The sequence below is a fragment of the Rattus rattus genome, chromosome 8, assembly GCF_011064425.1.
Source record: "Rattus rattus isolate New Zealand chromosome 8, Rrattus_CSIRO_v1, whole genome shotgun sequence".
Taxonomy (NCBI): Eukaryota; Metazoa; Chordata; class Mammalia; order Rodentia; family Muridae; genus Rattus; species Rattus rattus.
Window position 1 is genome coordinate 105708440 of NC_046161.1, and position 25838 is coordinate 105734277.

The window sequence follows — 25838 nt, forward strand, 5'->3', positions numbered from 1 at the left end:
AAGCCCTGTGCTGTGCCTTGCCTGTTTTTGTTACTTTGTTACTTTGTTGTTCATTTCTCTGTTACTCCCTCTTCAGAAGCACCCAGGGGGCCTGATCCCAGAACTTTTGCATTGGTTGAATTTCTCCCCAGGGGTTTGTCCATGAATAGCACAGTATAGTTCTTAGTGAATCTCAGACTTTTTTTTTAATGTGTGTGTGCACATGTGTATGTGCATGCATGCATGTGCGACGATGCATGCGATTGTGCATGCATGTGTTTGCATGTGCATGTGGAGGCTCCAGGTTGATGTCTGGAATCATCCTATCTCACTGTTCAGAATCTTTCCATCAAACCCAGAGCTCACCCATGTGGCTAGTCTGGTTAGCCAGCTTGCTCTGGGGAATCCCTGTTTTCTGAGGCAGACCACCTCATCCACCGGACACTTAATTGGATTTCTGGGGTTCTGAACTCTGATCCTCGTGATTGTAGGGTAAGAACGTACCCAGTGAGCCATCTTCCAGCCACTGTCATCTCAGCCTTGAACTCAAATCTTCTCTTGAGCTCTCCCATAGCCACCCATGTGACACTGGACAAGCTAACTGGTTATCAGTTTCTGCTTTGTCTTGTAATAATTGAAAATCATCTCATGTTTGACCTGTTTACCTTTTTCTTTCCGAAGCTGCTTCCACAAGGTTGGGACAGAGAGATGCTCTGTCTGTTGTGTTTCTGTTATCTCTGTTCAGCCTGGCACAGAGAGATGTTCACTGAGTGTGTGTTTAATCCCAGAATAATGTGTTAGCTAAGGTTGTACCAGATTGTAGTCTGGGACACTTTGTGTTTGTGTATAATTGGTCTTGTGATACTTCCTGGGGAGATGTGAGCAAATCTCTATTTGTTCAGATACAGCACTAAAACTAGACCAACACTGAACCCGTCCTTGAGAACCTGTGAACGTATAGGGCTCGGGCTCAGTGCGGGGTTACTCATAGGAGCATGGGTAAGGCGGTATCCACAGGAGCATGAGGGGAAAGCTATTTACAGGAACATTTTCATTTAAAAATTTCATTTTAGGGGTTAGGGATTTAGCTCAATGGTAGAGTGCTTGCAAGGCCCTGGGTTCGGTCCCCAGCTCCGGGGGGAAAAAAAAGGTTAAAAATTTAATTTTAAATTTTTTTGTTTTTGTGTGTGTGTGTGTGTGTGTGAGAGAGAGAGAGAGAGAGGGAGAGGGAGAGAGAGAGAGAGAGAGAGAGAGAGAGAGAGAGATGTGTACCTGAGGAGGACAGAAGAGGGAGTCAGTTGCCCAAGTGCTTGTGAATTGCCCAACTTGGGTACTGGGTATTTTATGAGAACAATATGCATTCTTAACCACCAGGCATTTCTCCAGTCCCAAGCACTGAGGTTTTCTGTGTTTGCTCTTCAGGGCAGGGGTGGTGGTTAAAAGTGAGGTTGTGAGGAATCATCGCTAGGGGTTGCTGTATTCCTATCACTTCCAGTATCGGCATCTACAGAGTAATTACTGTGTGGTCCTGGCCTGGAGTGCTGAGTCATCACCCTCTAGGAGAGAAGACAGGGCAGCAGGACTCCTGGTTAGCTTCTAAGGAGGGGAGGAGTGGTGTGTCCTCTTTTTGTCTTTGACATCTGTAAGCATGCGACCCATTCTGCGCTTATGAATAATTTCGTTAAAAAGCAGTCTGAAAATGTAAACCGTCTTAGTCCTAATGAGCTGATTGCCCCAGTTCCTGAGACTTGGTATGTTCAGGGAGGCATGGAATTGAAAAGTTCCCCTTCTCCGCAGGGCTGGCTCAGCCATTAGGGAGGCGGGTGTAGACTGGTGGCCACCTTGCAGGCTTGCTGAAGAGTAATTCACCTTTACTGAGGAGGAAGCCTCATCTCTTCCCAAACGCAACACCTCCAAGTTAGGAGTAACTGCCAGCTTGACACAGTCTAGGCTCACCTATGAAGGGCGGCTCATTTGAGGGCCTTGTTAGCATGAGGGACTGTCTTGATTGGTAACGGACAGCAGAGGCCCAGCCCACTGTGGGCGGCACCATTCCCATGGACTCTTTAACAACCCTCCCCTCTTCCCCTCCCCCTCCCCCTCCCTCAACTCCTCCCCCGCCCTGCCCCCTCCCAAGCTGAGCCAGCAAACTGCACTGCTCCATGGCTCTGCTTCCAACCGTAATGGCCTGGCTTCCCTCAGTAATGGAGTTTAACCTAAATGTATAAGCTGAAATAAACCCTTTTCTTCTCCAAATCGATATTCGTCAGATGACCAGGGTGGGGGGAGGGACGGTTGTTTGTATTTTTTGTTTTTAAAGCATAGCAGCAGTTGGAATTAGAGCGGGATGGGGCACACACATGTAGATCGTAGTGTGTGCGTGCAGGTGTGCGTGTAAGTGCGTGTCTGTGTAAGTGCGTGTCTATGTAAGTGCGTGTCTGTGTAAGTGCGTGTCTGTGTAAGTGCGTGTCTGTGTAAGTGCGTGTCTGTGTAAGTGCGTGTCTGTGTAAGTGCGTGTCTACTCATCCAATGGTGTGAGTCTCTTCCCTCCTTTTTTCTAAGTTAATTTGTCTTTTTGTGACTTTTGGCTCTCTTGTTCATAAGATGGAGCTCACTGAATTACTAAATTTAAAAAACAATCCTAGAATTTTCATCAGACCAGTCACGGGATGGCGGGGAGGGCTGCTGTCTCCACACCACGGCTGCCCCGCTCACCACCTGGCATCCGCCATTCCACACCCTCAGCCCTTTCTCAGGTGAACCGGTGGTTTTGTCCCCGAAGGTCTGACACTAATGCCCGTGTACCACCGTCCTTACTGTTACTGTGGACGACTCCCCGCTCTGTGCTAAAGTTTCAGGCCCGGAGGATGGTTTTAGCTCTTTTCAATTCATCACCTGGCTGGCCGTATTGTGGGCTCACTGGTTTTATAGCTTTTAAAAATGTTTTTACAAGTATATTTTGTACTAAACAATGGGTTTCATTATGGCGTTTCCATGTGTGTCCATGATATATCGACTACATTAATCCCCCCATTACCTTCTCTCCTCCCCTCTTCCTTCTGGTTTCCCTTCTTCTTCTGTAAAACCCCCCACCCCAGTCCCCACCTGCCCCCATCCCTCTCAATAAGTGTCACGTATGAGAGCCCGAAATATTTGCCCGTCAGACTCACCTCACCTACCGTGATAATCCATTTTCTTGCAAGTGACACTTCCGTTCTTTTTTACGGATGAGTAATATTCTGTTTTACATGCCAGGTTTTCTTTCTATGTTCAGCTGTTGACTGACACCTAGGCTGGCTCTATCACATGACGGCTGTGAGTACTGTCGTCGTGAGTGCGTACGGAAGTTCCCTTGTGGCCATCTGCTTGGTCTGATTGCTTTGGATGCACACTCCAGAGCCGCATAGCTGGCTCACATGTTAGTTCCGTTTTTAGGCTTTTGAGGACTCTTGGCGCCTGATTTCACGGTAACTACGCTAATCCACATTCCTCCCAAGGGAAGTCCAGCCTCCCTTCCCAAATCCTCGCCAGTATTTATGGTGATTTGTTATTAAGATATTCTGTTATCACTTTACCTACTGACATCTCGGTGTCCCCCGTGTGTCTGATTCACAGAGCATGAACGTCCGCGCTTAGTGGTTCTTGGAAGCCTGGCTTTACCACCAGGGATGGATTCTTGGCATGTCAATTAGCATCACGCACTTCCTGCACGGTGTCTCCTTTCCTTCTCCATCTCTCAAACGAGGGAGGCAGGGCTGACCTTTAGAGATTAAAAACACCCAGGCCCCCTTCTTCTGCGTCTCCGCTTGCAAGGGATGGAGCCTGGGTTTGTCAGAGTTGGCCATCACCAGGAGCGTGCTCTTCCCTGCTTCTCTCTGTCTCTCGTGCTCTCTAAATGACTTTTAGAGAGCGTCAGGAGCAGCCTCTGGATATGACCTGGTGCCAGGATCTCAGCTTTCCTAGATAAGATAATCCATTACTTTCTCATCTCTGTGACAAAGGAAAAGATTTATTCTGGCTTACAGTTTGAGGACATGCATGGTCCATGGCGGCGAGGAGCAGGAGGCAGCTGGTTACCCACAGGAAACAGTGTTGAATGATGTTTGGCTTACGTTCTCCTCCTGGTCAGTCAGAGTCTCTAGCCTGGGAGATGGTGTCATCCATGCTTGCATGGGTCTTTCTACCTTAATGTAGGAACTCCCTCGCAGACTTCCTTCTTCTAGAGAGCTCTAGATCCTGCCAAGGTGACAGGCAGCATTCCCACGGCGGGGCACTGCTATCCCCTCTGGCTTGGATCCTTTTATTTTGTGATACCAATTCCTTTCCCTTCCCAGCATTCCTCCCTCCATGCCAGCTTTGCTGGTGCGTGTGGGGAAGAAAGGGCAGGCGCCTGAACATGCCTTTCGCAACTTTAGATTAGGAGCCAGTCAAGAATGGAGAAAACACACAGCTCTGCTTACAACAGCTCTTAGCCACCAGCTCTTCCCCTCGCCTGTCCCTTTCATGCCCTCTCCTTGCATCTGGCCGGCATGTCTTTTTTTTACTGGGGGGCAGGGATGCAGGGAGCCTGCAAATCTCTGATGGCAGGACACAGGGGCGATCCTTCTAGGGAGCCATCACTCTCAACTCAGAATTTTCCAGATGGCTTGCTTGGCATTTTCAGTCGCCCTAGTTGAAGTAAATATTTGGAAGAACCCCCTGCCATGTTGTTCCCCAGACAGCTAATATTTGTTTAAATTAGTAGCAGGGGTACGCATTGATGACATTTGCAGGATAAAGGCTTGCTCGTTTGTATCGTCTGTAATTTACCAGCTCCCCTGCCACACACGCTCCCTCTTCTGTCTCCCATGAGATTTATCCACTGGTGTTCCATTACAGGAAGCCCTAGTGTGCGCGTAGCCATGAGGACCCCACGGTCAGTGCAAGGAGGTGTTTGGTTTTGGTGTCGCGTTCTCCCACCCCCACTTCAAATTCACCACATGGATTTAAATGACAGCCGCTACCTAAATAACGACCTTGTGGTTAGCCATAGGGGACGGCTCGGCCTCCTAGGTAAATACAGCATGTTGACACTGCTCTGGGAAGGTGCTATGAACCCTATAGCTGACTTCCTTTCCAAGATTTTTGTTTTTCAAGTAAAAGCATTGGGGTAGAAGGTAGTAGTTCTTGTGATTATTTATGGTCAAGATATATTTTTGAGTCAGGATCTCCGTATAACCTGGACTGGCTTTGACTCTTGTTTTAAAAAGTATTTTATTTTATGTATGTATGTATGTATATATGTATACACACACACACATATATACACACCCATGCATGTGCACATGTGTGTATGCTATGATAAGCTATGTATGTGTGTACCACATGTGTGCTTGAAGCCCATGGAGACTAGAATAGGGCACCGGATCCCATAGGGCTGAAGTTACAATTGTGGACCACCATGTGTGTACTGGGAACTGAACCCACGTCCTCTGTAACCACTGAGCCACCATCTCTTCTGGCCTTGAATTCTTGAGTTTCCCAAGCGATGGACTCCTTAGTTTTTGCTGGGTCTTCATTTCTACTCAAAATTTAGCAAAATAGGGGTGGGGATACCGCTTAGTTGGTAGAGGGCTTGCTTAGCTTGTATGGTCTGACCACGTCTAGGACAGCGTACACTGGGCGTGGTGGCGTACGCCTGTGGTTCCAGCACTCAGGAGGGGGAGGGTCAGGATTCCCAGGTAGTATTTAGTTACACAGTGAGTTTGAGGCCAGCCTGGGCTTTATGAGACTCTACCTTGAAAAACCATTAGTGGTGTGTGTTTGTGTGTGTGTGTGTGTGTGTGTGTGTGTGTGTTTTCATTTACACATGCATGTGCATGTACGTATTCTATAGTTTTGATATCTCGTAGCTGGCCATGTAAGCATTAAAGTATATTTTGGGTCTCAGCACCACTTTGATTTCATAGAAGTAAGGAAGTTAGTGGCTGCTAACTTTTGTACTAAGCAACTTAACATTTTAAAAAATCAATACTCTCTTCACTGATTGAGTTTTAAATCATGTGAAGAAATGAATGCAGGCTGTGAGGCCCCCACTTGTCAGGCCTGCTCTAAGTGCCTCGTAGGCCCGATACGGCTTCATCTTCACGGGGGCTTTTAAGGGTCAATACTATTATTCCTCTTTTAAAGATCAGGAAATTGATACTTAATGAAAATGCTTAAATAACTCTCCCAAGGTCGCATGGCTGGGGGAAGAACAGCTGGAGAAGTAAAACTTGTCTTCCTGGCTTCGTGACCCAGGGGACTCCGTGTTTTGTTGGTCTAGAGTAAGCCGTCCAAACAGCCAGTGTCTTTCTTCAGACTCTTAATACTTGAGCAAATTTACAGTTGTCACGGGATGAGGGAACGTTTCTCTTTCCTCTTCCACACTCCAAAGGAAGAAAAGATGGAGGGGAAGGCCTGAGGTTTCCCACCTCTGTTTGCCATTGTACATGTGACTACTTCTAAGCCACTTACAGGCTCCAACCTGGGTTTTCCTGGTTATGGGCATACCAGATCCTGGGGTCCTTCCCAAACTCTTTCAGCATTTCAAAGCAACCCAAAATTGTGATTTCTACCCCAGCTCCCACACCACTCTCCATTCTCTTGTTCATTTACAAAGCGCCTGCTTCCCTGGTCCGAGGTCCAGCCTGTGGGGATGGGGGTGGGGGGGTGGGGACGGGGGAGAGGGGAGACGCCTGGTCAGGATCAACCTGTGTTCTGGTACCTTGCTTCCTATTGTGCCATCAAGTTCCAGCTACAGGGCTGGAGAGACGGCTCAGCGGTTAAGAGCACTGACTGCTCTTCCAGAGGAACTGAGTTCAATTCCCAGCAACCACATGGTGGCTCACAACCATCTGTAATGGGATCCGATGCCCTCTTCTGGTGTGTGTGAAGACAGAGACAGTGTATTCATATACATAAAATAAATACTCTCTAAAAAACAAAGTTTCAGCTTAGGGCATTGTTGTTGTTGGTTTGTGTGTGTGTGTGTGTGTGTGTGTGTGTGTGTGTGTGTGTGTGTATCACACCTGTGTATACCTGTGTATGAATGTACCTTTGTATGTATGTGCACCTGTATGTACCTGTGTGTACTTATGTTGTATAACTGTGTGTGTGTATGTGTATATGTATATACCTATGTGTATGTACTTCTGCGTGTGTGCACCTGTGTGTATGGACTCTCGTTTGTGTATGTGTATACATTTCCTTATGTGTATGTACCTCTTTGTGTGTGCACCTGTGTGTACCTGCATGTGTGTACTCTTGTTTGTACCTTTGTGTGAATGCACCTGTGTGTGTACCTGTATACATACCACAGATAGAGAAGTACCCGGACTTCCTGCTTCATCACCGTGACCCACTCCCTTCAGAGTCTCTCACTGAACCTAGGCCTTGTTCTTTTTTGGGCAGCCTGACTGGCCAGCAGGTCCTAGCAGCCATCCCAGCTCTTCACTGCAGCCCTGGGGCCACAGGCACACACCGCTCTACACAGAGTCCTTGCGTGGTAGGGAGCCGAACTCAGGCTCTCTGCTCACATAGCAAGCTTTCTTACACACGCGGATATCCCCTCAGTCCCGGGACATCTGTTTGTGCTAAGGTCAGCTTGTCTTTACTTTTTTGACATTTTCCAACTCTATTCTCAAATTAACATCTTGTTATATCCCCCCCCCCTTTTTTTTGAGGCAGCCTTTTGTAGCTTAGGCTGGCTTTGAACTCTCTATGTAGGTGAGGGTGACCCTGAACTTCTGACCTTCCTGCTTGTACCGTCTGAGTGCTGGCATTACACGTGTGCACCACCATGCCTGGTGCACGTGGTGTGGGGAGATCAACCCAGGATTTTGTGCGTGCTCGGTAAGCACTCTGCCAACCCAGCCTGCACCCTCCCAGCCGCCGGAACTGCATTCTTTTTAAAGTGTACATGTGAATGTTCTGATCTGTGTGTTTTGTCCGTTAAGATTTATTTTTATGTATGTATGCGTGTGTACATGTGTCTGTATAAGTACATGCCACAAGCGTGCAGATGCTCACGGAGGCCAGAACAGAGCATTGGGTCCCCTGGAGCTGGAGTTACAGGCAGCTATGGAGCGAGCAGGTGCTGTGACCCAAACTGGGGTCTTCTAGACCAGCAGCAAAGGCTCCCAGCCGCTGATGCATCTCTCCTGTCCCTGTCTGCGTGTCTTCTAACACCAGCCATCTTGTGCCTGTCATTGACCTTCCCCAGTAGGGATACTGCTAAGCACGTAGTAGGTATTCAGTAAGTACTTAGTTGATAATTATACCACGGGATGTGGCATGTCACCCACATGCCTTTCTTTTCCTCAGGCTAAATGATGCGTAGGTTGGGTAGCAAGAACGTAGCTGTCCCATGGAATTCAAAATTTGCAAACAGGCAGATCCCTTCCCCCAGTTCGAAGTGAACGCAAGCAAGCTGTGGAACCAAACCTCCTGCCTTCTGTGCTCTCCCCATCGTGTCTGGCTCTTATAAATATCTCCACTTGATTGGTGTGTGCATCTTTAAAAAAAAATATTTGGGGGGGGGAGTTTAAAGGAATTCTTTTGAATAATAGTGAGAACGATCCTTGGATTTCCACAAGAACTTGGCACAGGGCTGCTGCATCTTGCTTCTTACAATTAACTGTACAGCTCAGAGTTTGTCTCAAGGTCAATGGCTAGGGGTCTTCTTCAGCATCCTGTCCCTGCTCAGTGGTATTCCATTATGTAACATGCTTCACACTGTTGATAGCCTCCGCCATGAAATACTCCGCTGCAGTCATCAATTGAGGACGCAGCGTTCCTCCGGCATGCAGGTCTGACTGGAGGACGGATTCCAGGGATTGTAGCAGCTCAGAGAGGATGCTGGGAGCAGATCTGCTGCGATCAGGCTCCATTGACGACTGTGTGCTCGAACTCTGGAATGTTAGCTAAGCTTTTTTCCGGTGCACACAGTGGGACCTACTCCTTGGTCCAGTTTAAGGGTCATTCATTGTTCTGTTTTGCGAACTTGCTTCTTTGCTTGGCTCACTTAATGAACGTTTACAGCTTTACTTTCCCCTTGACTTTATGGTGGTGATTGTGGTGATTTTTACCTTTAGGTAGACAAATTTACCAGGGCATTTCTTTCATAGCCTTGCCTGCATGCTGCCTTCTGTGAGGGCCTCTCATTCTTCTTCCTTCAAAACCTCTTTGATTTATTTGGAGCCTTTCCTCTGAGAGACGAATCCAGGTTTGTTCTTCAGACTGGCTGTCAAGTTCGTCTACATTAAATTGAAACACAATCTTCACTACTGATTAGTAATTTGAATCCCGCTAGTATTCAAATGATTATATTTTGATATATTCAAATTGCGACCATAGTAGTATAGGGGTATATAGAGGTGGGGTGTAAAGACTATAGGGCGAAACATAGGCTTTGGCTAACATATGAAATAAAGAACTTAGTTCAACATTTATTAAGCACTTAAAATCATTGTTCACGGGGCTGGAGAGATGGCTCAGCGGTTAAGAGTGCTGACTGCTCTTCCAGAGATCCTGAGTTCAAATCCCAGTAACCACATGGTGACTCACAACCATCTGTAATGGGATCCGATGCCCTCTTCTGGTGTGTCTGAAGACAGCTACAGTGTACTTGTATAAATGGAATAAATAAATCTTTAAAAATAAATCACTGTTCACCAGGCTTTGGGATATGGAGATGATGAAGAGAGAATCTCTGAGCCAGGCAATCAATGCCTTTGGTAAGCAGACAGGAACTGCTAGGGAGCGAGCTTGGTGAGCGAGCTAGGGAGTTGCTTCCCGGACCAGACAACATTAAACCCAGTGTTAGGGTTCCATGGAGGGGATCATCCTGGAGGGGAAGGGCTTCCCGAAAGAGGAAGCCATGAGGATAGAGGCAGAGGTTCTGAGCCTATGGCACTTGGGAGATGGCTCTCCATGACCATAGCGAAGGACAGAGACATTAGAGATGAACAGGATAAGTCAGCAGGAGTGTGTCACTCATTTCTTATCCGTGGCTATCCTGGAAGTCACTGTGTAGACCCAGGCTAGCCTTCTGAGTGCTGGGGTTAAAGGTTTGGACCACCGCTACCCCTGACATTTTCTTTAATTGGGTCCTCATGGGTTTCAGACGCAGTACAAGTAGACCTCCCCGACGCCTACGTCCTTTTAAACAGATTGGGGGGAATCCGAGAGCCCACACGTGTGAAAGGCGACAGTCACGTTCTGTGGGCCAGTTGCTGAGTTTTGATGCCTGTTGCTTGTTCTAGACTACTCCAGGCTCCCGCAGCCGAAGCCTCACTTTGCTCCCCCATGGAACACCCAGTTCTGCGTCTCCCTGTAGCCAGAGACATCTCAGTGCGGGCGCCCCCGGAGTTGTCTCAGTCACGCGTCACAAGTCGCCTGCAGCTGCCCGAAGAGCCAAGAGTCAGTATTCCGGCCAGCTTCACGAAGTCAGAGAGGTAGGCCTTGCTCTTCCTGGGTTATATGCCCGCCCACCTCCCGGGAGTTGGGGACTGTGGCTATGGCCCTAGTGGCACCTCTTCCTTCTGACCCTGCACAGAGCAGAAACACTCTCCCAGCCACCTGCTTGCAGCTATTTTTCCCACACGAGAAGATAATGATGGTCACTGCCGTTTTGGGAGGTTAAGCAAGTCATTAGGAGACCTCAATCCTAGCTCAGAAAGCAGAGAAGCCCATGCTAAATTGCCTGGGAAGGAGCATTGTTGATTAAAGTCTCCTGCTCAGAGCTAGGATGAGACCCACGTGTGGAGAAGCCCTAAAGCATCACGGGAATGGTTGACCCTCGGGAATGGTGGTCCTGATGCTGACTTTGTTCTCCTTGGGAAGCTCCTGCCTCCTCCTTCACTTTGTGGTTCTGAGCCCCACTCTGCAGTCGTTAGAAGGGAATAAACATTAAAGCCACTGTTGCCTGCCTTGTGGGAGTCCCGAGCTCACTTGGAAGCTATGCAGTGAGAGGGACACCAGAGTTTGCTGGGTTTTGCTTTTGAGACAGGGACTCATGTAGTCCAGCCCATATTAGCTGAGGATGACCTGGAACCTCTGATCTTTCTTCTGCCTCTGCCTTGAAGTGCTTGGCCATGCTCAGTTTTGCACAGTGCTGGGGATGAAACCCAACACTCTCTGTGGCCTAGGCAAGCACTTGACCAACTGAATACATCTCAGCCCCAAAGCTGTCTTACGTCTTCTCGTGTGAGGCCCCCAGGAAGCCATGAGACCATTGGTATTCCTGTCCTCCTTCCTGACCATCAGGACAGCCGACTGTGTTAGAGTCGGGTAGGTCCTGGTTGCCTGACTTCTGTCAGATGCTGAGAACTGCTGCCCGCGTTCTCTGGTCCTGCCCAGTTTGCTGTCCCCTCCCCTGCTGTGACTGCAGAGCCCTTGCCCTGGCTCCTGGAAGGATGGCCCGCACGGACATTTGAGGCAGGACTGGCGCTTTACTTTTTACACGTCAGAAGCCAGGCAGTATTCTGATCTCAGACTGCCTCGGTCTGATTCTGGTCAAGAATCTGCCTCAGGCCTGATGCGCCTATATTCCATATGGCCTCCAAAGAGGAATGTACGGAGTTGGAATTCTATTTTAACATATTCAGATGTATTTCATGTGTATGGGTATTTTGCTTATGCGTATATATGTGCAGTATGCGTGTGCATACATGATGTGCAGTATGCATGTGCATACATGATGTGCAGTATGCGTGTGCATACATGGGCTTATAGACATAAGCCTCTATGTCTGGTTTGTTTGGTGCAGGGCTTCATGCATGCTGGCCAAGCACTCTCCCAACAGAGTAGCACCCCCAGACTGCCTCAACATGGGTTTTTATTTATGATAGAGAAATTTTTTTTTGGATGGAGTTTGAATCAAGGGCTTCCATGGGCTAGACCCACACTTACCACTGAGCTAGACCCCCCCGACCTTAGGCTGGAGAATGTTTAAGGCAGGTTCCCATTGTATCATTTCCTCACTGACAGTGAAACTGTCAGTATCACTTTAGTTAGAATTCTTGTACAGTGTGTACGGTAGCTATGTGTTTAGTGGCTGGGATTAAAATACCACAACCAAAAGAAAATTATAGAAGGCTCTTATTTTGGCTTAGGGTTTCATAGGGCTGGAATTCATAATGGCCTGAAAGGCAAGACTCAGGGTGGCAGGACCAGGAAGCTAGCTGATCACAGTTTTACCTACACATAGGAAGTGGAGAGAATTGGGGGCGGAGAGGGGGGCTGCAGAGGGAGGGAAGATCTCTCTGTCTCTGTCTCTGTCTCCCCTCTGTGTCTCTGTCTCTCTTTTCTCTCTCTCTCTCTCTCTCACACACACACACACACACACACACACACACACACACACAGAAAGGGGGGGAAGATGAGAAGAGAGAGGAAAGAGACAGGCAGTAGTGGTGCACACCCTTTAGTCTCAGAACTTGGGAGGCAGAGGCAGGTGGATCTCTGAGTTGGAGGCAGCCTGGTCTAAATAAGAAAACTCCAAGACAGCCAGGGCTACACAGTGAAACTCTGTCATGAAAATCCAAAAGAGGAAGAGGAAGGAAGAAGAGGAGGAGGAGAGGAAAGGAAAGGGGAAGGGGAGACAGGACAGGCAGGATTATAAGCTCTCAGAACATCCTCAGTGATGTCCTTCCTCCTACAAGATCTAAAAGTTCCGTAACCTCCCACCCAGCACCACAGTGATGGACCAAACGTTTAAGTTCATGACTGTATGAGAGGTATTTCTCATCCAAACCACCACAGCGTTTACGGCAATGCCACTATTACCATATATTTCTGTAGACCTCACTGCAAAGTATCTTACAACTCATTTGAGGCTGTGACCTTGGAGCCGAGGTGGGACAGTGGCACATGGCTGTAATCTTAGCTCTTGGGAGGTTCGAGCAGGAAGGTAATAGAGAACAATCCAGTTTGAGTAACATGGTGAGAACTCGCCTCAAAATAAAATAAATGAATGGGCAATAAATAGGACACAATTTAAATTTCAGGCAAAAACACCCTCATAGCCGTTCCTGTTTGGTTTTTATGACCTGGGTGGCAGGGCACGTCTTATTTCGTTGCTTTTGCACATGATGGTCTTGTTTGCCAAAAATTCAGTTTAGAAAATAAAGATTTAATTTTAATTGTGTGTGTGTGTGTGTGTGTTGTGTGTGTGTGGTGCATGTGCATGCACGCATGCGGGTGCACGCGCACTTGTGCACATGGGAAGTCAGTGCCACAATGAGACCAGAAGGTTTCTGATCTGAATCTCGAGTTATAGGGGGTTGTGCTGGGAACAAAACTCAGGTCTTCTGGAAGAACAGAGGACCTGAGCCACTCATAACGACTGAGCCAGTTCCTCCCATCCCAAAATTGATTTTAACAAGACCAAGCTTATGGCTACAATGCCAGCATTCAGGAGGATGAACCAGGAACACTACCATGGCTCAGGGACACGGTGAGTACCAGCCAAACCAGGGATACAGAGCGAGACCCTGCCTCAGAATGAATGCAAACAGAAAGCCAGCCAAGATGGCTGAGGTATAAATGCTAATTCTGGCAGCTGAGAAAGCGTTAGGGCGTGGAGGGCTCCAGGACAAGTTTGTAAGCTCCAGTTCCTGGCAGTCATGGCCGCCATTACTCCTGGCTGGAGAGGAGACCATTCTATAGCATCTGCTGGGCTTCCGAGCCATCAGGTCCACCTTGAAAACTGTCCAAGAGCACCTTGGTCACGGATTCTCCACTCTAAAGGCCCCTGCTGCTTAAATTACACTGAATCCATCTCTGATGTAGCTAGAAGAAAATGGAATAACGTTTTAACCCAGCTATACAGGGAAGATAAACTTCTGACCACTGAAGCAATGGGGAGAAAAATGGTCACACACAAGTGCCTGAACAGCCGAAGAATAAAAGAAAAATAACCCAGCCAAAGGCAATGGAATAAATATTGAATGGAATGTCACAGTGAAGGTGAAAATAATGGGGTAGTTTAAAAGATTAAGTGGTTATAATCTAAAATATAAATTGAAATACCAGAGGTCAGAACCCGGCGTCTCCGTAGGATGGTGTTAGAGACGGGCGTGCGGGTTTCAAGATGTGAAGTTGCCATAAATGGCAGGTATGTTCTCAACAACAAACTGAGACAGGAAAAGGAAGCTGGCTTTACTGAGGAAGTGTTTACTGCCCTAGTGGGCGGGATGAATCTGGAAGAGAGTGGGGCCTAAAACTGAGGCCGACTAAATTCCCATGCAGAAGCCAACTTTTCTCAGAGCATTGGACAACTTGTACTCTGAGGGATGTCAGATGTTCAGTCGCAAGGACAAACCACATGTGGCAGATGCACAGGTTTTCAAAGCGGCCCACGAACAGCTGGAGTTTATAAACTCCTATCTGCTGCATCTGGGAGGAGCACGGAAGCAGATCCCAAGAACAATCCTGTGTGTTGAAGAAGCTGAGGTCTCAGGACTCCCTCTCGTCTTGTTTTCTCACGAGCACTCTGAGTTCCCCTCACTGGACTACATTCTCGGATTGCATTCTGACAAGGAGGTTTTCAGAACCACCGTGGGTTGGGACAGTCAGACAGGGTGGCCGGGTTTTGTGGCAAATTGTATCAGGCAGTGTGTAAACCTGCGATTAATAAAGGCTGAGGAGAAAGCTCAGTCAGTGGGGTGCTTGCCAGGGGGATCTGAGTTTGATCTCCAGGACCCACGTAAAAATGCCAGGTATGGTGACATGTGCCTGCGATTCTGGAGCTGGGGGACAGATGTAGGTGGGTTCTGGGGGGATTGCTGGCCGGCCAGGCTAGCGACATCAGTGAGCCACAGTGCTAAAAACCAAGGTGGAGAAGCAGTTGAGGAACACATCTGGATGTCACCCTCTGGGCTCCTCTTGTACCCTCCCAGGGGAGTCTCCTCCTCTAGCTGGGAACTGTATGAATTACATCCACGAAGTTGGGGGCAGGAAGAAGTTTATCAGGACAGATCTATTTTTAATTGAAGACATATGTCATGTTAGAACATGGTGCACACAGATAAACAAATGTAAAATAATTTAAAATCAAGAAAACCATGGTAAGAGTATGTAGATAACATTTAAGATACTGAGTTGCTAGACAGCACTGTAGGATAAAAGCCATGCCCACGTTACCACGTGGACAGGAGCACGTGAAGTAGTCGGAAAACGTGTGAGTGTTATATCCTGGGCCTGTCTGACTGAACTGCACGTGTTGTTTAAAATGGTTCTGAGAATCCTGGATTTTACTTGCAATGTAAAATCTAGAAATGGAATTTTGGCAGTCCCATATTTCTGCAGCCTCATCTGACTCTCTCGTCTGGCTTCACACACCTCACACGCATTGCATCCACATGCAATAAGAAATAAAAAGACAGTATAAAACAAGGTAAGGATGTTTCATTAACAATGTAAATATTGATAATATGGAAACATATATAATATATAATATAAAGTATCATATACACATATACATACACATACTACTATATATATACATAACCTTTTTTGGTGTGTGTGAGTGTGTGTGTGTGTGTGTATGTGTGTGTGTGTGAGACTCTGCCTTGCTAGGTAGCTGTCACTTGGCAAGCACTCTCTAAGTGAACTAGACTGGCCACAAGCTCACAGCAATCCCCCTGCCTCTTTCTCCCTAGTGCTAGGATTACACATGTGTACCACTACACCCAGTTTTCCGTTTTTCCGTTGAAGGCTGAGCCTTATCTCCGGTGTCTTTTGGGCACAGTGTGGTAACTGGGTATGCTGGCCAATCACGTTTCCCCATGACGCCTCTGCACAGCTGATAGAATTCTCCAACAATGGAAAGTGGAGTCCTGGACGGTTGCCAAGGTAACCTGATGATCTCTGAGAGGAGACCCCTGGCGAAGGTGCTGGGGTTGTCAGGTGTTCCTTGGGCCTTCTCTGACTGCTCATGTTGGTGAGTGTCTAGTCACATGACTGTGATGAGGAGAAAGGGGTGCTGGTGTAGACCCCTGCACATGACCCTGGAGGTGTTTTATTAGTAGAACCTAATGTTTCTCTAAAACTTGATGCAGCTCCTTGGTTACTAAGCATGCGATGATGGAAACATATGATATCGTATTTTTTAAAGCTTTATTTATTTATTTATTTATTTATTTATTTATTTATTTATGTATGTATGTATGTTTTGCCTGCACCCATGTAATGTATACATGTGTACCACATGCCCATGGAAGCCACACGAAGCTCTGGGCTCCCCTGGAACTGGAGCTACAGATGATCATGAGCCACCACGTGGGTGCTGGGAATTGAACTTGAGTCCTCTTCAAAGAGCAGCTGGTGCGCTGGACCGCTGAGCCGTCTCTCCAGCCCATCACTGTATATATGTTTAGTATTGAGGCTGGAAGAGCGTAAGAGACGGCTGAGCAGTTGGGAATTTGCTTTACAATTGTGAAGACTGGGCTTCAGATCCCAGCACCCGTGGAACAAGTCAGGCATGTCCATAACAGCGACTCTGAGGGCGCAGAGGCAGGAGGATCCTGGGACTTGCTGATGTACAGCCTCTCCAAGAAAAGTGTGACCTCCAGACTCTAGGAGAGACCCTGCCTCAAGGGAACAAGGTGCGGTGCCATAGAGGAGGACACCTGGCGCCTTCTTCTGGCTTCCACTTGCACACACAGTTCTGACACAGTCACAGATACAAACACACATATGTGACTCTTTTCCCCCACCCCCCACATTTTGGCTGTCCTACATCTAGTTCATTGCAACAAGTTTCGACATGCTTTATGTTGATCTCAATACAAGTTCAGTGTGGTTCTGATGAAATCCTGATATGCTAGATGATTTCTGAAGAAAACAAAACTCAACCTTAAATATGTTCATGTTAGCAGCTGCATATGAACCAGGTAAGCCAGAAGGCCCCAGGGAAAAGCGTCTTCCCTACGTACAGTGTTTTTTATTTGTGTTGTTTGAGGCTTAGGAACATGCATGGAGTTCATTGGGGAGGTTTTGTAGCTTTGAGGAAGGCCACTCTGAGGAGTGTTAGAGGTGGCGTTTAGCATCCACCTGCGTTTAGTTAAGCAGCAATGAGTTGTCAGCAGCAAGGATTCATCTTTCCCAACCATTTAAGAGAATGTTTTATGTTTTAATTTGTGTATTATGTATGTCTTATGAATTTAGGCCATGTATATGGGGGTTATCCAAGGAAGCCATAAAAGGATGTCTGATCTCCTAGAGCTGGAATCCTAGAGATAGCTGCGAGCCACCGTGTGGGTGCTAGGAACTGAACTCAGGTCCTCTGGAAGAGCAGCCGGTGCTCTTAAAGCATGAGCCAGCTCCCCTGTCCTCTCAAACTTTTTAAGTTTTATTTTGCTTCCAAATCTACACCCTTGGGTAGAGAGCAGTTGATTACTGGGCAGATTAAACTGCCCCAGATCTGTGTAATTCAACATATTATTCAATAAACTTTTTACAGGACTAATATGTGGGGATGTGTGTTTACGTGGGTCCAGTTGTGTGAGCATATATGTGTTTCTTTGTGGAATGGTCATGTCGTGTTGACTCTCATAGGGACAGCCCCTTAATTAAGCTGCCATCTTGACAGATGGCTATTTCCTCCGGATCCTCTTCCTTCAGGATGATTTGAGCTGATCCTCCTTGGTGTGGACTCGGTAAACGTCTGGGGAGAGGCCCTGATTCACGGGCAGCCTTTGCGGCAGCGGCAGCCACTATAAACTATCATGCTAACACACTTTATGATCTTTTTTTTTTTTTTTTTTTGGTTTTTTTTCGGAGCTGGGGACCAACCAGGGCCTTGCGCTTCCCTAGGCAAGCGCTCTACCACTGAGCTAAATCCCCAACCGAGGTGATTAATCTTAAGGTAGTGTAATCTGTGCCGACAGCAGGGACTTCAGACCATCCTGTCACCAGGGAAACCACAATTAGTACAGCGTACACATCTTCCCTTTGCGAGCAGAGTGACTCCTTTAAATCAGGCTCTGAATTAAAACCTGGTGCGCTCTGGGGTTAAGCGAATAGAAGGAACTGCAGCATGGATTGTGGAACTTCATTCATACTATTTAGTTTTTGAGATGGGGCCTTCAGGCTGGCCTCAAACGTGACAGTGTAGCCGGGGATGGTCTTGAACCTTTGCTCCTCTGACCCCACCTTCTGAGTGCTGGGATTAGCAATGTGTACCGTCCTGCCTGGTTTATGCGATGCTAGAGGCAAAACCCAGGGCTTCATGCATGGTAGACAGGCACTCTACCTACTCCAACCCCACTCTGTGGCATGAATGTTGGGTGATGATTTGCCATCTTTAAATTATAGGCCAGTGAGATGGCTCAGTGGGTAACAGGCGCTTGCCAGAGAGCCTCATGACCTGAGTGTGAGCCCTAGAACCACTCATGTTGTGGGAGCGGAGAACCGGCTTCTGCAAGCTGTCCTCTGACATTCACAAGTGTTCCGCGGCATGCCTCCTCCGTCCCAAATAAACAGATGTGAAGCAAAAGTGAAAACATGGATTTCATGGTCAGGCAATGGAAGCTGGGTGTTGAGACACTGTCTCCCGATGAGGGGTGGATGAGGAGAGTCAGGAGAAAGCCTAAGAGACCATTCTAGGAGAGAGGAAAGGTGTCAGGCATTACGGGGTGAGCGATAGGACAGCTGATGTCAGAGAAACAGAAGAAAGACTTAAAGAACAGGAAGTTCTTGAGAATCCCCTGAGGGGATGGGAGAGGGAAGCCATCTTTTAAAGGTGGCCATGGAGGAAAGGGACGGTGGCCCCACCCACAGGCCAAGCTTTGGATCCAGTTGTGATCTGGGAGAGAAGAACTCCTTTGGTATAATGCGTCAAAGGCAAGAGGAGGCCCATTTTGTCAAACTCCGTGTCTAGGTGGCCCTGCTGCTAGCCCTCATAAGAGTACACCTGTTGGGCTATTTCTGGAAGGCTGATAATAAGGAACAGGGAGCCCAAGGTCACCCCACTCCACAGCCCAGGGATGGGGACAGTGTGGGAGGCCATCCCGGATTCCAGGAAAGCCAGATGCTAGCACGATTGAAAGCTCAGGGGACCAGGGACTCATCTCAGGCACTTAGTACCTGGAGAGGGAGCCTTGTCCTTGGCTTGGGGACACATCAGTAGTCCCAGCATCCAGAAGACAGAAGCAAGAGGGTGCTGAGCGTGAGGCCAGCCTTGGCTACACAGTGAGGTCCTGCTTGCCAAACAAAATAAACCAACCGTGTGTGTGTGTGTGTGTGTGTGTGTGTGTGTGTGTGTGTGTGTGTGTGTGTGTACCACTGTTAACAGTTTGAAAATAAAATGCCCCCCATAGGCTCGTGATTTTGAATGCTTGGCCCCCAGCTGATGGTTCTGTTTTAAGGTTGTAGAGCCTTTAGGACAACTGTTCTCAATCTGTGGGTCATGTCCCTTTGAGGGTCAAATGACCCTTTTATTCAGGTTGCCTAAGACCATTGGAAAACAGAAATTTACATTACAGTTCATAGCTCTAGGGACATTACAGCTATGAAATAGCAACATGGCTGGGGGGAGGTCATCACAGCACGAGGAACTGTATTAAAGGGCCACAATGTTAGGAAGGTTGAGAACCACTGCTTTGGGAGGTAGAGACCCCTGATTTCTGTCCCCCACTCCCACCTACTCCTGGGGCATGTCATCATCCTATGAGGGCTTGATGGATTCCTTCATGTGAGTGGTCACCTGAGAATGTTGTGGGATAGGAATTCAGGGGTGGGGGAGGTAACCCCAGGTGCAGCCCTTGGGCAAGTCACATCAGGTCTCTTCTAGGTTCAGGGGACGCATCCGACAACTTCCCCCTTGGTGAAGGAGAACAATGTGGCTGGTTTAGGACAGGTCAGAGTGGGTCCCAGCTGTGTCAATCACTGTCTTGGGAGAGAGGGAACTTCATGTTACTCCAGGAAGTAACTCCTGATGGGCAGAGTTGCCTAGGAGCAAATCCCTTGAGATGATTAACATTGTTAACTTGACAGGAGTTAGAATCAACAAGGGGGTGTGGCTCTGTGTGTCTGTGAAGGCGTGACTAAGTTAGGTTAATTGGGGTGGGAATACCACCTTCATTGTCAGCAGCACAATCCATGGGCTGGGGTCCAATGGAATAAATTTAAGACACTAAGCACCCGCATTCATCTCTCGCTGCTTCCCGACTGTGGTCTCAGCTGCCTCACCCTCCTGCTTCCGTTCCCAGCTGTGATGGACCGTGCCCTCAAACCCTGCACCAGAACAAATCCATAAGTTAATTTTGTCAGGCACTTTATCACATGACAGATAACTAATGTTATTGCCTCTCTTGTCCACCCCACACTCCCTTTAAAGTACGTCGGTCCATCCTTCAAGATTCTAGCCTTTCAGCACGCATGGGTCCTGCCCGATAGGACCTGCTGTGTACCCGACCCTCCTTACTGAGAAAGGACAGGGAGGCAAAGGAGTGAATGGGGGCTGACTCATTAAGTTTTGTTTTGGGGGTCACCACCAGCCTCACCCCAACTGAGCAGATCAGTTGTCTCTGCTGTATCTCCTGCTGGGCCACAGGACTTGAGCTGATCTCCAGAGGGCCCTCTTCTGAGAAGGGCCACTGGATTGGATTGATGGGAGCTGTGTGTGTTTAAAGACTTATTTCATTTTAAATTGTGTGAATGTGTGTGCATGTGTGTGCACGTGTGTGCGTGTGTGTGCAGTGCCTGTGGAGGCCAGAGGGGTTGCACCCCTTGTGGAGTTAACAGGCAGTTGTGAGCTGCCCAGTGTGGATACTTGACACCGAACTCAGTTCCTTTGAGAGAACAGCAAGCTCCCTTTATTTGCTAAGCCATCTCTCCATCCCTGAACTGTGTACTTTGGAGTACAAGTAGGAGGTGTGGAGAAGGGTTTGGCAGAGAAGTTGATTGCTTCTAACAGGGCACAGAGCATCAGAACCTATCATCTACTTTCCGGTTGCTGTGATGAGATATCGTACACACCTAAGAAGGAAGAGTTTATTGAGGGCTTGCTGTTTCAGAGGGCGAACCCATCACCATCATGGCAGGGAGCATGGCAGCATGCAGGCATGGTGCTGGGGCAGGAGCTGAGAGCTTATATCTTGAAACACTAGCATCCACGTGCAAAGAGCACTCACTGAGAATGGTGTGAGCTTTTTGAAACCTAAAGCCCGCTCCCAGTGACACACCTCCAATGTGGCCACACCTCCTAATCCTTCCCAAACAGTTCCACCAACTGAAGACCAAGGATTCAAATATAGGAATGGGGGAGGGGCGTGTCTATTCAAACTACCACAGGACCCAATCCTAAACCAGTGGGATCCCTGAGGTGGTAAAGGTATGGTGGTTGCGAGTGTGTTTTCTTGGGGTTTTTCAGATGATTACAACTGGGAGGGAGTTTAGTGATTTGATTTGAGGAATTGGTTCCTATGGTTATGGAGGCTGAGCCACAACTGACCTGATAGCTGGAGCCCTGGGGAGGAGGCTTGAGGTTATACATTGGCAAGCTCTCCCTACTTTGCTCAAAGGTGGTCGGTCGGTCTCGTTCCATTTCCACCTTGAGTGGATTGATGAGACCCACATGTCACAGGAAAGGCCATCTGCTTTTTTCATATCTAAGAACTTATACCTTAACTTTATCCAACACCAGCCTCACAGAAACATCCAGAACAATGGCAACTATGCTGTTTATTGTCAGCTTGGCAGGATCTGCAGTCACCTGGGAGGTGGGTCCCTGGGCATACCCCTAGGGGGCTATCTTGACTGGGTTAGTTGAAGTGAGAAGTCCTCCAGACTGTAGGTGGCGCCATCCCCGGGATGGGATCCTGGGACTGCAGAGGCTGGAGAAGGGAGGTGAGCAACTGCACGCATGCACTCCTCTCTGCCTCCTGACTGTGGCAGTGATCAAAGGGCCTGTGGCTCTCACTTCCCCGCCCTGTAGGACAGCAGAAGGAAGCATGAGGCAGAATAAACCCTTTCTCCCTTAATTTATCACTGCCACGGCATCTTACCACAACAGGCAAAGATAACAAGACAGTGACTACCTATCTCGGCACGGTGACCCAGCCAAGTAGCCACAAAACTAAGCATCCTCAGGCCCCCTAGGCTGGCAAATTCCCCTATGGTCTTGTTGCCATGACTACCATGTTGTAAGGTATCCACCAGAGAGGACTGCCTGGATGTGGGTTCAAGCCAATAGGAAGTCTTTATTAACTGCCGGTAGCAACATGGGGTGTCTGGGGACAGTCCCAAGCCTTTCTCTAGGGGAGCACAAAACCCACATCCTGGCTTGGGACACTTCAGTTAATAACAGCAGTTAGCCAGAAGTCGGACTACAGAAGCCAAAGGACGGCAAGGTTAGTTCACTTAGGCACTTTCCCAGAACTGTGGGCTTTGACAGATTAGGTCTTTGTTCTTCTGTTGGCAGAGGTTGCGGCCTGTGGGCACAGTTCCAGGGCCTGAATGGTGCTTCTACATTGCTGTCAGTGGTGGTAAGGTGTGGGAGCCCGTTACACCCAAAACTCTGGGCCTACTTCAGGAAAGCCGAAGGAACCTGACAGGTTCTGACCTAATCATAGGTGGCCATTTTACCCTCATGCAGGCTGGTCTCTAGAGTGGCGGTGGAATGAAGCCTCCCATCCAGGAACCGTGTAGTCCCAGGGAGCTCTTTCAAACTACATGACACCTGCGTGGTGCTACGTACTAATTAAGGGCAAGAGAAATTTGCTAGAGGCAAGCCTACCATATAGATCGGCTGTTTCTCAGTGACCGAGACCTACAGAAGTGCGACCCCAGTGTGAGCCCTAAATTGGCTCTGTGACTTTCATGCTGTGCCTTCCTGGGGTTGGGGCACGGCTGGGCGTCTGTCAACTCTGCCTCTGCTCAAAGACTCGGCGCTCTCACACCTTGGCAGCTTTAGTAAGTGTTGGCTCCTCGCTGCTTCCTAGGAAGCTAAGTGTTGGGTTATTTTCTGTTACAGCCTGCGATGTGGAAGGCTCATTGGCTGTCTTTCCGTAAGTGCTCTGAGGCCTGGAGACAATGATTGGCTGCGTGCCAACATGTGGACCATGAAGGAATCTGGCCAAATCCCTCCTGTGGCACTGGAGCCCCTCTCACTAGCTGTGCTTGGGCTCTGCGTTCTGGGAGATCTGAGAGGGCGTTTCCCACAGTGGCTCACTCTAGTGTTTTAGCATATGCTAGTGATTCTCGCTCCTTTAAAACCCATCTTTCTTATTCGCTTCTGCAGAGTACAGCTTTGGACATTCCCTCTCCCACCTGCCATTAGATGCCTGGCCTCACAAAATTGCAGGTTAAACGCAGTGGTTACCATAACTAGCCATCTGTCCGCTAACTGGCTATAACTGGGGTCATTCCTTGTAGCTCCGAGCTGCGTTGCCCTAGTTCTTCCTTTTTAAGGGATAACGTTTGTTTCCACTTTTATGTTAGAGATTAAGTATCTGAAGCTGACCTGAAGATCTGTTGTTGATAGGAAAGCCCAGGAAGCCTTAGGAAGGTGGTGGCTCGATCAGTACAGTGGCTTCTAGGCAAACGTGAGGACTTGAATTCAATTCCCAGAACCCACAGTATTCAAAAAAGAAAAGAAAAGAAAAAAAGCAAGCTAGGTGGTAGTGTGTGATTTTAATCCCAGAAACATGGAATGAGGCAGATGACTGGGGCTCACACACCAGCGAGAATAGACTAATTGGAGAGCTCCTGGCCAGTAAGAGACCCTGTCTCAAAATAAGGTAGGCTGCTTCTGAGTAACAGCAGCCAAGGTTGTCTCTTACCCCTTCACATGCATGTGTACACATGTTCCTGCCTACATGTGATTAGTGTGCATGTAAACACACACACACACAAACAGCCAAGGTTGTCTCTTACCCCTTCACATGCATGTGTACACATGTTCCTGCCTACATGTGATTAGTGTACATGTGTACACACACACACACACACACACACACACACACACACACACACACACACAGAACCCTACTCTCCAGGATGTTTGGGGCTTCTGGGGACAGGTACATCTGGTGCTGGCCTTCCCATAGTCTCAGACCTCCCAAAGACTGAGACCACTGATGTGGTGACTTCTGATTTCTTTAATGGCTGTCTAGGGTCTCTGTTCTTGGGAGAATGGAAAGCAGCAGCTTAGAGCCTGTAACACACACGCAGTGTGGCCTTGTTCCTTGTCTCCCCCTACCCGCCATTTTCTTTCGGGCATGTCAGCCTGAGATCTAGGCTGCAGGCGGCCAAGGACAGTTAAGGATGGACTTGTGCCTCATCCAAAACCGTAGGCTTAAAATGTTATTGGACTTGAGTGCGTGTGCATGTATATGTATGTGTGTGGATGTGAGTGTGTATGTATATGTGTGTGAGTGTGTGTGTATGTGTGAGTGCGTATACGTGTCTGCATGTGAATGTGTGTGTGTGTGTCTATGTGTGTGTTGGTATGAGTGTGTGCACATGTGCATAGAGGCCAGAGGTCAATGCTGAGTGTCTTTCTCTATTACTCTATTACTGGGTTTCACTTTTTCATTCAGGCTCTCACTGCCCCTGGGGTCACTGATTTGACTGGGCTGATCCTCAGGGATCTGCCTGTCTTCACCTTCCTAGAGCTGGGATAATCAATGTATCCGTGTGTGCTGTCATATCTGACTTTTTAAATGGATACTGAGGACCCAAGTCCTCATCTTGTATGACATGCACTTTACTGACTGAGACATCATATATATATACACACATACATACACACACATATATAATTTGGTGGCATTGATTATGTGTTTCTCATGTGTGAACTTTATAGATGACAAGGTCACCTCAAAATGGTAAAAGCTTGGATACCTGGTTAGAGTCAGAGTACACACGCTGCTGGTCAGACACATTATTTTGCATGTAATTTCCAAGTTGTAGTTGGTATTAGGAATTGACTTACATGGAATGTTTTATTACATGTGCCATTGTATGAAGAACAGAACTAACCCTGCCTATGCAGCAGATAAGAAATAAGTCGTGTAGCTCATGAGGCGGGGTGGAGACTCACAAAGGGGTTGTTCTGCCTTCTGAGCCCATGTGTCACTGCATGGGGAAGCCATTTGGCCTTTGTCCCCACCTATAGGTTGAGGGCACGAGGCCTGCTAGCCAGGTCAAAGATGAATTGATCCTTGAATCTGGACACAATGTCACAGTGAAAAGGACAGTGTGGTTTCTTTTGAGAATCATTCTTTCCTGTAGCTACTTCCATTGAAACTTTATTTCATTATGATTTAGTATATGGGCGTTCTGCCTGTGTGTCTGTCTGTACATATGCATGCGCCTGGAGCCAGCAGAGGCCCCAGGAGGGCGTCTGGGAACTGGAGTTACAGATGGTTGTGAACCACTTTGTGGGTGGAATCGAACTCAGGCTCTCGGAAAGAGCAGCTGGTGCTCTTAACCACTGAGCTGTCTCCAGCTCCTTGTTTTCATTTTTCTTATGCTGTCCTAGTGTAAGGACATCGTGTTTAGTGTTTATCACTGCATGTGTGACGTGAGTGAGTATGGTGTTGTTTGTCCACAACAGTTGAATCAGAGGACAACTTTCAGGATGAGCCTTCTCCTTCTATTTTGTTTGTGAGCCGGGATCTCTTGTTTCTGCCACGCTGCATACCCCAGGCTGGCCAGCCAACGCGCTTCTAAATGATTCTGTTTCCTGGCTTGGTATAGGAGCCTTGGGTTTACAGTGCACACCACTGCCAAGGAGATTGTCTTATATGAGTCTGCAAGGTTGCTTTCCCATGCTTTCTGATTCTTCTTCCTCTTCCTCTTCTTCCTCTTTCTGTTCATCTTTTCTTCTC

General features: G+C 48.0%; 1 protein-coding gene across 2 annotated transcripts in view; it reads left to right on the forward strand.

The window, feature by feature from the left end:
- Positions 1-25838, forward strand: part of Osbpl10 (oxysterol binding protein like 10) — a 247782-nt gene that overhangs the window by 116315 nt on the left and 105629 nt on the right. The window contains exon 4 of one of the 2 annotated variants that reach the window (XM_032911025.1): positions 10263-10454. The exons of the other annotated variant lie outside the window; for it this stretch is intronic. Within the exon in view, the coding sequence (XP_032766916.1) occupies positions 10263-10454 (192 nt within the window). The remainder of the gene's footprint in view (positions 1-10262; positions 10455-25838) is intronic. 2 annotated transcript variants of the gene reach the window in all.